The sequence below is a fragment of the Hydra viridissima genome, unplaced genomic scaffold (genome assembly GCF_058129835.1).
Source record: "Hydra viridissima isolate aposymbiotic clone 2 unplaced genomic scaffold, HvirCarnegie_v1 scaffold_4, whole genome shotgun sequence".
Taxonomy (NCBI): domain Eukaryota; kingdom Metazoa; phylum Cnidaria; class Hydrozoa; order Anthoathecata; family Hydridae; genus Hydra; species Hydra viridissima.
The window spans coordinates 20,255,601-20,270,471 of NW_028324303.1; the positions used below are offsets into that span (position 1 = coordinate 20,255,601).

The 14,871-nt window shown below is 31.4% G+C and overlaps 1 protein-coding gene and 1 long non-coding RNA gene across 2 annotated transcripts in view; one reads left to right on the plus strand and one right to left on the minus strand.

The window, feature by feature from the left end:
• The window catches only part of LOC145181293 (RNA helicase aquarius-like), a 33,142-nt gene extending 30,756 nt beyond the window's left edge, over window positions 1-2,386 (minus strand). The window contains exons 1-2 of the mRNA XM_090085267.1: window positions 1,904-2,386; window positions 1,282-1,476 (exon numbers count right to left, since the gene is read on the minus strand). Of these exons, the coding sequence (XP_089941393.1) occupies window positions 1,282-1,476; window positions 1,904-2,386 (678 nt within the window). The remainder of the gene's footprint in view (window positions 1-1,281; window positions 1,477-1,903) is intronic.
• The window catches only part of LOC149890431 (uncharacterized), a 54,204-nt gene that overhangs the window by 34,884 nt on the left and 4,449 nt on the right, over window positions 1-14,871 (plus strand). The gene's annotated exons all lie outside the window — the stretch shown is intronic.

The window sequence follows — 14,871 nt, forward strand, 5'->3', positions numbered from 1 at the left end:
CTTGCATCCAGATTGAAGAATGGAATCTATTGAAAACAAATGTGAGAATTACCAAGTACCAAACTAGATACACATCCTATGCTCAATACTTTACAGCCAATAAATCTCTTTGCTTCTGTTCAGATGAGATGGGACTGTTTCAGGCAATTGGTATCTCACATCAACTTGACCAACGGCAGCCATTTATTGATAGCTCTACAAAGGGTTTAAAGACTGTACTACTTCACAATAAAAATCAACATTCTTCTATACCAATCAGACACAGTGTATACTTACACAAAGATTATAATAATGTTAAGATTTTGCTGCAAAAGATCAACTATGATTAAAGTGGGATGTGTGTGGATATTTCAAGATAATTGGTTTTCTTCTTGAACTGCAAGGAGGATTAACTAATTGTAGGACAGCAAAGACATTGTAAATCACTCCAAAGAGAATGGGCTGAAAGAAAAGATTTGCAGCCAGGGTTCTACAATGTGAAAATTGTTGCTCAAGTACCTGTGGACAAAATTCTTCTGCCTCCATATAAAATTGGGCTTGATCAAACAATTTTTCAAGGCACTGACAAAACATTTAAGGAGATTAGATCAATCTTTCCTAAACTATCAGATGCCAAAGTTTTAGCTGGTGTGTTTACTGGACCACAGGTGAAACAGATGTTTGCATCAGAAAAAACAAAACAAAATGTTAGAGAGAGAAAAAGGAGCCTGGGTTGCATTCAAACATGTTCTTTCAAACATGTTCTTTTTTGGGAAACAAAAACAGTGAAAACTAAAGGGAACTGGTTAATGAACTACTTGACAGTTTATCAAAATTTAACTTCAAATTCAATGTAAATAAATGTTAATTGCAATTTGTCTATATAATTATATAGTGATATTGTTTTTTAACCAATGGAATCACCTGGAATACACTAGATATTGCTTATCTCCACAAAAGTTATGGCTAGACAAAAACTGAAGTGATTTTCAAAGTTAACATGCAAAAATTTATCTAGAAACATCAAAACTTCAAATGAAACCAAACTTTCATGAAAATTTGTTGCTTAGTGTAGTTTATCTTTTCCAGCATGCACTTAAGACACTTTACCTTACAAATCAAACTTTACTCAATATTTTCCACTGAAGTAAATTTCAATGAAATTCCTAAAACGTCTTATGTAAACTTTTTATAAGTGTGTAGCACAAATGGTTTTCTACAGAATAGATTTATAATACATATCATATAATGCATTTTATATAACACATAGACATAATATACAATTAAAGGCTAAAACCTCACCTCCCATGGTGGTACTCGTTCTCTGCATTTTTCATTAACTAATAAGCATATAGATAAAACATGAGTATCTGTTGCATCTTCATTAAAGTATTTCCATAAGAAATTTTCTAAGTATTGACTGAACTCCAAAAGCATAATTCTTTTGATTGGAAATTTATTAGCCAATAACTCTTGGTTATATATCAAATCAATCATCTAGAGAAATTATAAGATTAAAACGTAATATAAATATAATTAGCTGCATATATATGTATATATATATATATATATATATATATATATATATATATATATATATATATATATATATATATATATATATATATATATATATATATATATATATATATCTTAGGGCCCTGCGAATCGGCTTTTTTAGTTTCGAATCGAATCTCGAATCGAAGCAGGTCTTGATTCGCGAATCGAATCGAATCACGAATCGAATCACTAGTTGAAAGAAATTTAAGTTTTTTATCTTTATTTTTATGTATACTATACAAAATATTACAAAATTTGAATGTTATTTGAACAAACTCTTTTTGTTACTTCTAGCCCAAATTAACCGTTCCGCATTTTGCTCGGAAAGGCTATTGCGTTTACTGTCGATCACTCCTCCTCTCACAGAGTTAACTCTTTTAGACGAACAATTTGTAGCTTGAACAGCAAGAAAATCAGTTGCAAATTTTGATAATAAAGGGAAAATGTTACGTTTGTTTTTCCAGTACAGAATAGAACAATCTGAACGTCCCAACGTTTTCTCTTCGATGTATACAGTAGTTTCAAAATGTAATTGCTGATCTAAAGTTCTTTTCTCTGGTAGAGTACGATTTTTAGTGATATGTTCAAACATTTTATCAAAAATTCTATTTGCTTCAGATGACAAATTTGCTACTTCGAGTTGAATTTCAGCGGGAATCATAGTATTATTTAAATCGTGTTTTTTTTCAGATGTCATTAGATAAGATTTTACGATTTGTTTCTCTGCCAAAGTAAACATTTCTGATTTAAATCGAGGGTCTAAGAAAGTAGCGGTAAGAAAAACGTCTTCACTTAAATCAAACCTCATTTCCAACTGCGTAATAAGATCGTCAACAAATTTACCCATCCCTCTTTTATCCATCAAGCGAAGATAATTTTTCAAAGTTGTAATGCACGGATAAACTAAACTAATGCTTACGCTTTTTTCCGCACTTAGTATAGTAGTGGCTTTAGATACTGCATTAAAAGTAGGAGCGACTGTTGTTAATAATTGCACTTGTGTTTCAGTTAGACAAGTCGGTGGCACTTTCATACAGTTTTTTTTTTTGTAAACATTCAACTAGAGCAATCTCTATAGAATCATTATTTTTTTTAATCCATTCCAATAAGTTAGAAGTACTGTTAAAGCGCGTTCCCACATCCATTGGAGGCTTTGACTCATGTTTTCCTTGAGAAATCTGATACATTTTGAGAGCTGCCTGTTCAACTGATGATGAGTGAAAAAATCCTACTTTTTTATGAGCCTTGCTAATTAATGTAACAAGAATTGGTTGGTTGTGTATAGCTGATTTCACACAAAGTTTGAGTTTATGAGCACAACAGCCTAGCCAATCAATCCCAAGAAGTTTAAGTGTGCATGGCATACTAGGAGTTGTATCGGTTGTAGCTCGGAAAATATTATCTGAAGTCAAGTCAAATTTTGACAGCACGTTTCTTAAAATTTCTTCAGTGGAAGTAGCTTTGTGACAAGCATTTATTACTTCCAGATTTACAACTGATAAACAGCATGATTCTAAAACCCAAGAGGATGAAATAAAGTGGCAAGTAGAAGCAAGAAAGTTATCGCCATTGTCGGCTTTAAAGTGATCAAAAGTGATGCTAGGTTTGGAGATTAACTGGCTTTTTATACTTTGTTGGAAGTTAATATATAAATCATCGACCATGTCACCTAAATTTCGAGATAAAGTGGTCGGGTGTGGTGGATGATATTGCCCTTGAGTAAGCACCAGAAGTTATCTCAAAGCCCTTGAGTAAGCATCCAGAAGTTATCTCAAATGATCTTCCATCTTCAATTACAAATCTAAGCACTGCACGGTCGTAGTTTTTTTTAAAAACTGTATCTATTGGAGGTCGAATAAAATACGAATTTAACGAGGAACTTGATGATTGCTCGATTGTGTTATCGGAATTCTTTTTTCTTTTAGTAGCGGATGTGCGCTTTTTTGTTGCTTCTACGTGAAGTTTTTTATGGTCACGTTTTAAATGGTTCCATAGATGAGATAAAGTTCCAGTTTTCTGAACAGAATACTTTTTGTTGCAATTTTCTTGTTTGCATTGCCAGAATACTCCTTTTTTTTCCAAAATTTCCTTAACTGCCGATTTTTTAGAAGTCATTTTATAGCTTGATGCGAAAATAGCTTGATGTAGCACAAACAAAAAGTATCGAACTTAAAATTACATTAGTGAAAGCGAAGTCAAACATTAACGATGCAAAAAATAAAACCTAACTTTTGCGTTACTAATTTGCGTTCCGCTCTGTTTAAATCCTAATCGACAATTAATTTTAATGAAAAGTATGTTTACGTTCCAAAATTACTCTACCGCAGAATTTTCTGATAACATAAATATTGATATTTTGAAAACTTTTTAACGCCGTTTTTATGAAAACATATAGTAGTTTAAACAAAAAAATGATTCGAAAAACTCAAATCATTTTTTTCGAATCATTCTCGAATCGAAGCGACATTTGATTCGCGAATCGAATCGAAGCGATTCGCAGGGCCCTAATATATATATATATATATATATATATATATATATATATATATATATATATATATATATATATATATATATATATATATATATATATATATATATATATATACATTACCGCCGAGAGGGGGAGAGTGGACGGGGAAGATTCCCGAGGCCCCGCGTGTGTACAAACAATTTTTTAAAGTAATTTTTAAAATATTTAAATAGTTTTGACTTTTAAAAGATTTAATTAACTTTTATTTTTCATTTACAGTGACCAGAGCACGCTTCTTTCGGTCCTGAGTATTTAATTGATCATAATGAGGGCCCCTTAAGAAAACTTCTCCGGGGCCCGAAATTTCTCTCGGCGGCCATGTATATATATATATATATATATACATACATATATATATATATATATATATATATATATATATATATATATATATATATATATATATATATATATATATGCCTTTTGACGATGCAAATTGTTGTGTTTCATCGGCTGTAAAACAAGATCCATTATCGCTAATAATTTCGTAGGGTGCGCCAAACTTGCTAATGAGTCTTCGCAACCCTCGTGTTTTTGGATTGGTTAGTATTATATAAACAATTATTTTCCCCTTGGGAATAGGTATAAATATCATGGCTATGGGAGTATCTTCGCACTGCACTTATTCACTTCTCTTCACTTCACAAAAGACTCGACACTTCATGTACAAGCTGTGATCTACAATCTCTTCTTTGCGTTTAACTATATTGTATATTAATATTTAAAATAAATAACTGAACTCGTTTTACAAGTCCATTCTTAAGTAAAACAATATGGAGTCCACGAAGAATACGGAAAGAATATAAAGAAAGAGTTGTGATCAATTAATCAGCGAAGTGAATTTGTTATTTGATAATGAGATTTTTTTTTTAAGATATACGTTAGGATTTATTTAAAACTGAATTTCAACTTTTTGGATTGTTTGTCGATCGTTAACTACAAATTATTATTCCTTATTATAGTTGTGTAGGTGATAATTGCATTTTATTGTTGTTTTGATGCATTTATTTCATGATTATCAATTATGAAATTTATTTAAGATACTAAAGGAATTTAGTTATGAGTATAATAGAAAATCATTTAAGATATTATTAAGAAAATTATTTAAGATATTATTAAGAAAATCATTTAAGACATTATAAAGAATTGAGGTTCATAAGATTCATTCATTAGAGTATAATTGTACACAAAGTTATTTAAGTTAATATATAAAGTCGAGGTCAAAGGTAATATCATTATTTATTATTATTTTTACCACGAGGGTTCAGTTCGACCGCCCATTTTGTTGATACGAGGTTTATTAAGTCATTGAGTGAGCTCTCAATTTGAAAAGGCCATAAAGTTGTAATTAAAGCCATATACCATATATATGTAATTGTTAACTTTCTTTTCTTAATCTCATGTCTAATCTTGCCAATAAACGTAGAGCACGGACGGTGGCCGTCAATTCAGTCAGGCGGATTTTCGATCAAGCTAACAATCTTATGGTTGGGGGTTTGTACGAGGGTTTGCTTGAATGAGTTGACGAGTCTGAAAAATACAGCCATCGATAAATATTTGAAAATTACACAGTTTGATTTCGATATATCATCTTTGATTGAGGTGGATGAGGAGTTAGAACATGAAGAAATTACGAGTACAGAGTTTACCATTTTTTATAAGCGATCTATTTTAGGTATAGAAGATTTTATTAAAAAAAATAATGTAGATAATATAAGTTCTAATAAGTTTATCAGCAAGACAGTTAAGCTTCCCGCTCTTAAATTAGAAATCTTTGACCGGTAAACAAGAAAATTGGCAAACCTTTTATGAAAATTTTGATTGCTCTATAAATAAGAATACGGAATCGTCTGATATACAAAAAATGACTTATCTTAGAAATTTAGTTAAAGGTCAGGCCTTATCTGCAATCACAGGATTAACCTTATCCAATGAAAACTATTCAGTAGCTTTGAATATATTAAAAAATAGATTTTCCAACAAGCAATTATTAATTTCAATTCATATGAAAAAGCTGCTATCACTAGAAAGAGTTAAGGATGTTTGAAATGTAAGCGAGTTAAGGAAAATATTCGATACTATAGAAATACATATTCGGAGTTTGGAAAATCTATCAGTAGATGAAAATATGTATGGATCAATTTTAATTCCTGTCTTATTAGAAAAACTACCAGAAGAATTAAATTTCATTATAAATAGAGGATTAAACGGAAATCAAGCTTGGAATATAATCAACGTTTTAGAAATATTAAAAAACGAAATAAGCGCCAGAGAAAATACACGTAGTAATCATGAAAACTTTCGAAATCCCATTACTGCAAATACTTTATACGCTAACGGGACAGATAATCGGTTAAGTAATAAGTTTAACCAGAATTTAAGGCAAAATAACTTCCGTAATCAAAATTTTTCAACAAATTCAATTACATGCGTTTATTGTTTAAAAAATCATAATTCTCATTATTGTAATTTAGTGACCTGATGTTTTGGCCAGGAAAAATATTCTAATTGAAAAAAGATGTTGCTTTCGTTGCCTACGCGAAGGTCACTTGAGTAAAAATTGTAGATCAAATTTTCGATGTTTTAAGTGTGACAAGCCTCACCATATATCTATTTGTGACAGTTTTAAAGAGATTAACAAAATTGATAATAACTCTAAAATAGGACATTTAACAGCTGTAACCGATATTTCTTCTAAAACTAATCCACGTGTTTTACTCCAGACAGCCCGGGTGAAAGTCAAAAATAATAATTCCCGATTTAACTATTGCCGTCTTCTCTTTGATAACTGTTCCTAATTAAGTTACATTACGCCTTCATTATGTAAAAAATATCAAAACTTCTGGAAATAATAATACAAACGAAATTTTAGATAGGGTTAAAGTTTATGTTCAAGGTAACGACGGGGTTGATATTGAAATTATATGTTTTGTAAAAGAAATTTGTTCTCCGTTAAATGGCCAGTACATAGAAACCGCGTGTAAAAATTATAATCATTTAAAATACTTAAAGTTAGCAGACCATCATAGAGATAATGAACATTTAGAAATTGATATTTTAATAGGTACCGATTACTATTGGTCAATAATCGAAAATGAGACAATAAGAGGATTTGATGGCCCAATTGCAATAAAATCTAAGGTAGGATACTTAGTCAGTGGTCCTATCACGGTTAAGAATAATAACAAAGTAGATTGTTCTGTTCTGTCTTCGCACGTTTTGAAAGTCGAAGCAGAATTACATAACGATAAAACGTTTTTAAAAGATAAGTTTTCAACTATTTGGAATAAAAGTGAAGATAATATTAGCGACAATGTAGTTGTCGAACATTTTCGCAAAAGCATTAAATTTGAAAACAATAGGTATACTGTAGAACTACCCTTTAAGGAGAATCATCCTTTGTTATGCGATAATTATAATTTATGTTTAAAGAGATTCAAATCATTAGAGAAAAAGTTTTTAAATGATGCAAAGTTATTTGATTCATATAATGATATTATAAAAGAACAAATATTAAATGGAACGATAGAGCAAGTTTCAAGTCATAAATCGAAGGTCGGACTTGTTCATTATTTACCTCATAGACCAGTTATAAGAGAAGATAAAGTTACAACTAAGATGCGCATTCTATTTGATGCGAGCGCGACAATCTCAGGTCTCTCGCTAAATGATTGCTTACATGCAGGTCCTTCTTTAACAACTCTACTAAATGGAGTTTTGATACGTTTTCGTGTAAATAAAAATAGCATTTATTGCAGATATTGAAAAAGCCTTTTTGAACATTTCAATATCTGAGAAACATCGCGATTTCATACGATTTTTATGGTATGAAAACATCAATAATCTAGATTTAAAAAAATTTAAAAGATCATAAATAAGCAACATATAGATTATGTCGAGTTTTATTTGGAGTCACTTCTTCTCCTTTTCTTCTTTCACCGTTGGACACAAGTTTTGTTTTTTAAATGCTTCATTTGGTTTTCTCCAAACTTTAACTCTTCCATCTGATGAAAACACATTAAACTTTGACTCATCGGCGAAAAGGGCAGATTCCCAGAATGTTTGTGGTTCATTAATATAAAGCTTTGCAAAGTGTAGCCGTTTGGCTTTGTTTACTTCGCTGATGTAGGGCATTTTCAATGGTACTTTACCATTGTATCCAGCTCTTCTTAAGGTTATTCTAATACTTTCAGGATCCACTTTTAAATTGTAATCATTTTTCAGCATTGCAGCAAGTTTTGGAGCACTTATTTTGGGATTCTGGATGACTCTTCTCAGAATAGCTCGTCAATGCAATACTTCAATCTTATTTGGATGTCCTGTACGTGGTTTATCAGCAATTTTTTTGGTGGTTTGGTATTTCTTGATAATGGACTGCACAGTTGAACGTGGTTTTTTACTAACTCTCCTATATTTCGTTGTGATTTTCCCTCCTTCCATAGTCTAACAATAAGTGATCGAATTTCCTCTGCAACTCTCATTTTTAATAATTATTCTGACAAAAATTAAAAATATAAAAGATTCATATAAAGAAAAAATAATACAAAAATCTTTCTAAATCCAATTTATATTTAAAAAACGTTACTTTAATACTGATTACATAACAAATTGAGGTAACTGATATCATTTAGTTGAAATTTTGCTTATATCTTTGTTCAATAAAAAGTTATCGCGTCTGAAAAATGAACAGGACAGGTGGATGAAAACTTTTTTGACACAGTGTGTCATTCTTTATAGTTGCCCAATGTTGGTGAGCATACTAAACAAAAAATTTGTAATTACCTTAAGCCTTGTAAAGAAATCCACAAGTTTTTCACAAACTATATCAAAACTTACTTTTGTAAGAACATCATTTTGAATTTGAGCAACAGTTGGAATAAAGGCTTGTCTTGATTTTACTTCCATTACTACAAGTTATGCTAAATAGATAAAAATTTAAAATATAGCAATAAATGAAAACATTTTCATTTACACAGTTGAATATCTTTTACCCATATTTGTTAACATATTTATACAATTCTCCAAGTATATGAAAGCTATAACTAACAATTGTAATCCAAATACAATCTTCCTTATTTTAAGTTCTGTGTCAGTACTCGAAAGTTAATGTTAGTTCTGTGTTTGTACTCAAACGTTTACCAACTATAATAAATCATACGAAAACTAAGAGCTTGATATAGTTAGTAGTTAAAGGAAAAAATGTTAATATATTTAATAGAGGATGTTTTAATATTTTGTTTAAGTGGTGAAGTGCTAGTATGAAAAGATGACTAAAGTAGGAAGAACGATGACGAGAAACGATGAAAGGATGACTTAACTAGAAGAAAAACAGTGCTGAAGCGGTTAAATAGAACCCTAACGGTTAAATAGAGAATTAAGAGATCGGAGCTTGTTTAGCTAGCTATTGAAAAATCTGGCTTTAAAAGTAAAAGGCGCTATTTTTTTTGTTGTTGTTGTTTTTAATAATTCTGCAGATAAAATAAATGGACGAGGTCTCTCTTCACTATTCTTTTCATAGCAATATTCGCATGCTTTTAAATTTTCTTACTCAACGTAAAGAGTTGTTTTTAACTATTTTTCCAAATAAATGACGTCTAACAAACGGAGATACGGGGTAATAAGGACCGGCGAATATTCGTTAAAATTCGGGATTTTTAATTTTAAAACGAGTATTGACACATGTTTAGAACTAAGGTCTTTAAGCTAGAGTTGAACTATGCAATAACTTATTCTCAGTAGAAATGTCAATATTAAAGCGATTATTAACTTATGGCTAGAACATAGAGAATAAGGCTGGAAATACGTTATGGAGAATCTTAATTTTTATCGGAAAATTGGATCAGAAACTTCAGTTTTAAAGGAAATAAAAGCGTTAGCTATAACATTGATGAATCTGATGTATTAGGTAATTTTGACATAGGAAGGGCTGTTTAACGACCTTGGGCGTGTGCGGCGTTGAGCATAGAAACTTTTTCATCTACATGATTCTTTAATTTCTTCGTCTGCGTGAGTCTTTGGTTCACTCTGGACATCTGTCCGAAAACATTTTTACTAATTCCATTCTTAGAGCTTATGCTATTTCTTCCCTGAGGCGTTCACTGCTCAGTCTTGACCGAGCAACGCAAATTTATTTCCAAATAAGAGAAAATATTATGATTACCTAGCCCGTTTGGGTTAGTGATTGGTCAGGGGAGCACGACTATCTTCCATACAGCTAATGACGCACTGGATATACAGCCTTTAGGCGATTTTCATCCGACGTGAATAGGGTGATTGAAACCTAAGGTAATACAATTCTTCGCACGCTCACAATCTTCTGCATCTGCAACTCTTTCGACTAGAGCATAGATTATCTGTACTAATCTCGCATCACACCATTATTAATTCACCCCAGGTGGCGCCCTAGCGCTCTGACAAGTAGCGGACATCATCGCGAGTTCCGATGGGCTGTTGGGCCTGGACCAATAGGATCCAGGGTATATGTGATCTATACTATAACCACACCATCCGCTATACGATTTGTGCGAAAGGATCCCTGGTTCTAATGCGGTGTTCACAAATAAAAGGCGGATGCCGAGTGTGGTAATTCGACTGCTAAATGGGAGCAACATTATCCACCTAGCTCGAAAGTATTCATGACTAATTTCCTTACAAAACGAGACTATACGACTTGTACGAACAAACATATGCAAACACCATATAAAACTTATGCAAAAATAGTCTTTAACAATCTTTTGCAAGCTTTTTTTGTTCTAGCAATTACTTTTATATTCTTTCATCAATCTTTACTTAACTCTAGGATGGGAAGGTTTTGGTGCGCATTGTTTGCATACGCCAGGATTGATTAAAATAGCTGTCATGAAATTTCTAATAATGTTAAAAAACGCAAAAATCTGGTTCAAACTACTTTGAATTAATTCAAAAATAATAGCTAATAGGTTTAAAATGTTAATTCATTGGAAATTCGTTTCCTGAAAGTAAAAATAATAATTCAGTCCAGCCCCAAGGGAGCGCACTCAGTACAAAATTGAAGCCACTAATTAAACTTTCTCTTCTACAAAGTGCCCAACTGCTTAGACGCCGTATACCTGTGAATATTATTATTTGTCCTTATCCGATTCTCGAGTCCACTTAAAACGGTAAGAATACTTACTTTTTATAATACTACCAAAGAGACAGCTAGTCTCTCCTCTCTTAAATAACCTGAACAATGCTTATTTCAAAAATATTAGTGCTTTACAAAATTTGAGCACGTGCTCGTTTTAGCATAGTAGTGGACCTAGATGGTGGTGTAGGTCATGGGACTTAGCGCTATAGTCTCTTCGAAACACCATGGTGACAAAATCATGACCCTAACGAGAAGGTCACTTTAACCACTACAATAATAAATTGGAACAAAGCACAAATGTTTTTTTCTTTTTCTCTTTCTCCCTAACTAGTCGCCTCCTAATCGCTAGCATTAATACCAGTTAAAACCGTTAAACAATTTTGTTATATATTAATATATATAGATTTTCAACGTCTAAGTGGCCAGTATAAAAACTCAAATACAATCGGTTTCACCGAAAGTGTTTTATAAATACGAATTTATAAATATAGTATTCGCCTAAATAAAATAAGCATGTTTGTTTTTACTAAAACTCCGAAGTAAAATAAGTTTGCGTAGTTTAGTGGAATGTGAAAAAAGCATTCGAAATTCGGCCTCAGGTTCGATGCGAAGGTCGAGCCTTGCTATTAGAAATTTTATGTTTTTTTTCCGGGAAATTGAGTTTTTGTCCTCTAGATCGGTTAATCCAGCGTTTACAATAAGAATACAAGCTTAGATGTTTTATGTATAATTAGTTAAAACGGACATTGATATTCAGATAGAGCTAAGAAATAAAGGCTAGAAAATAATCCGAGCAGCTGCTTGACCAAATCAAAAATGTTTAATTTCTATATAAAATAACGAATATTAAAACTAAGAGAATTGAGTGAGAAATAAATTGATACAAGTCAATTTTAAAACGAATATTGACACTACGTTAGAACTAAAAGAATCAGGCTAAAATCAAACGCAGATAAGTCAATGTTGAAACGAATATTGTCACTAGGCTAGAATTAAGAAAATCAGGCTAGAAACACATTAAGATAAGTCAATATTAAAACGATTATTGACACTTGGCTTGTAATTAGGCATGAAAAATTAAAAACTACAAAAAGTTGAAATTCTAGATTTTTTGTAGATCTTATCATACTACACCCCTTCTTCCCTCCCGCCCCCCCCCCTTCCTCTCATAAACAACTGTAGTTCACTCCACTTGAGAATAGATTTTGACATCCTTACTTCACATTTGAAAATTTGCAAAAAAACACCATAGATCAAGATGAGGCTTTGACTTTTTTACCTCTGGAAAACGCAAATATGAAGATAACATTAATTCAATATTTCTGAAGGGTTGCTATAGTTACTCGAAAAACCTAATAGTTGTTCAAAATTAATCTTTGTCAATATCTGTCATAATGGTTCTAATCCATAGTTATTCCGTTCTGATAGCCCAACATGGTGCAGCAGCAATTTGAAGACTTTTTTCTTTCTACTTTCAACTTACAAAATTTAACAGATAATCTGCTTACACAGACTGGTGACAAACTTGCTGATGATGGTTGCTTGATCAAGAAAACGAGAACTCTTAACATACCTCAATTTTATCAAGACTTCTATCTCACAATAGAAACGCATTTACACAGCCTATTGTCCATATCCGTTTTAATATTGACCGTTCTTAGTGTATTTCTAGCCTGATTCTCTTATTTCTAGCCTAGTGTCAATATTCGTTTTAATATTGACCTTTCTCAGCGATCTCTAGCCCGATTCGGTTTTTTATTTTAAGTCTAGATTGTTTTTAATAATTTTTCATTTTAAATGGCAAAAGAAAGAACCATTCAAATGTTCGACAATCTTTATTAAGAAAAAGAAATTAAAGAATATTTCACATATAATCTTGCATTTATTTAAAGAATGGTTTCGACACAACTAGTTAGCCTAACTTTATCTGAAGGACCTTGCAGGATGCAACATCTAAGTGTTTCACATGGCCGTCGAAACACAAGGAGAGTATTACGGTGTTACGGCTTCTTTTTTTTCTTTTTTGCAAAGCAAAAAAGCTCGGCATAATTTTGTTGTATCGACAACCTAAAATTTGTTAATAAAAACCTCAGTAGTTGTAAAAATGAAATAACAAGCTGTTTTTGATTGCGCAATTTTTGATTTTGTGCGATTATTTGTGTGATTTCATTTAATTGCAAATCATTACGTCGTAAATTTCTACTTTATTAACTACCAAATAGTTTCTTGTTATGCCAGGGGCTTGTAATTAGGCATGAAAAATTAAAAAATACAAATAGTTGAAGTTCTAGATTTTTTGTAGATCTTCTCATACTACACTCCTTCTTCCCCCCCCCCCCCCCCCCTCCTTCCTCTCATAAACAACTGTAGTTCACTCCACTTGAGAATAGATTTTGGCATCCTTACTTCACATTCGAAAATTTGCAAAAAAACACCATAGATCAAGATGAGGCTTTGACTTTTTTACCTCTGGAAAACGCAAATATAAAGATAATATTAATTCAATATTTCTGAAGGGTTGCCATAGTTACTCTAAAAACCTAATAATTATTCAGAATTAATCTTTGTCAATATCTGTCATAATGGTTCTAATCCATATTTATTCTGTTCTGGCCCAACATGGTGCAGCAGCAATTTGAAGACTTTTTTCTTTCTACTTTCAACTTACAAAATTTAACAGATAATCTGCTTACACAGACTGGTGACAAACTTGCTGATGATGATTGCTTGATCAAGAAAACGAGAACTCTTAACATACCTCAATTTTATCAAGACTACTATCTCACAATAGAAACACATGAGTTCAAGTTTAAAAAAAATTTTATTCTTCAAACTAATCAAGTTTTTCTAGGACAAGAACGTCTTTTCTACTAATCAATCAAAAGGTCTTTAAATAGGGAGTTTTGTCACGTGACATTTTATCGCGGAAAAAAATATATGAAACGTTTTTGAAAAACTTCGTCCAAAAAACGCAACAAATGATTTTATGTAGGTGTCGAAGAATGAAAACCCACCCATGAAAATAAATAGTATATATGTATATATAGGTGTTATTTTTTTTAGAAAAGGTTGCACTACAATAATTTTTTTGGGGACGTCGTTTTGCTTTAGAATTGATAAAGTTATTTAACTTTAAATGTTTCAGTTTTGTTTATATACAAGTAAATTAAGCTAATTCTTTCGTCCCCACATAAAAATAGATTCTGCAACTATTTATTCATTATGTCAATCAGTTTTTTTTTTTGTTTTTGGTAGTCTAATAGGGTGGGTTTTTTGTTTTCTAAATAGAAAATTTTAAAATTTCCCCCGTCTTTAGATATTTTATTGTTAACGCAACTTTTTACGCAAGAAAAAAAAAAGATAAAGTTTTTTTTTTCGGTGCCAAAAGTTTAACGAGAAACTTTAAGGAAATATTTCATAAAATGTATATGAATTGAAAATATTAAAACACCAATATCTTTGGAACTAAATAAGCTACAGAAGTGGTTGAAACCATTTTGAAAATAAAATATATTAAGGAATCCAATGCATTTTAAATAAAAAAGATTTACATTGGCTATAAAAATTGCCTAAGCTCCCTACTTTGAATCATCAGTCATTTACATTGAAAACTAAACTGGCGAAAAAATCTGTCCTCTGGTCATTTAGGTTGGTATGAAAATATCTAGAACAAAAATTATCTAGTTACATG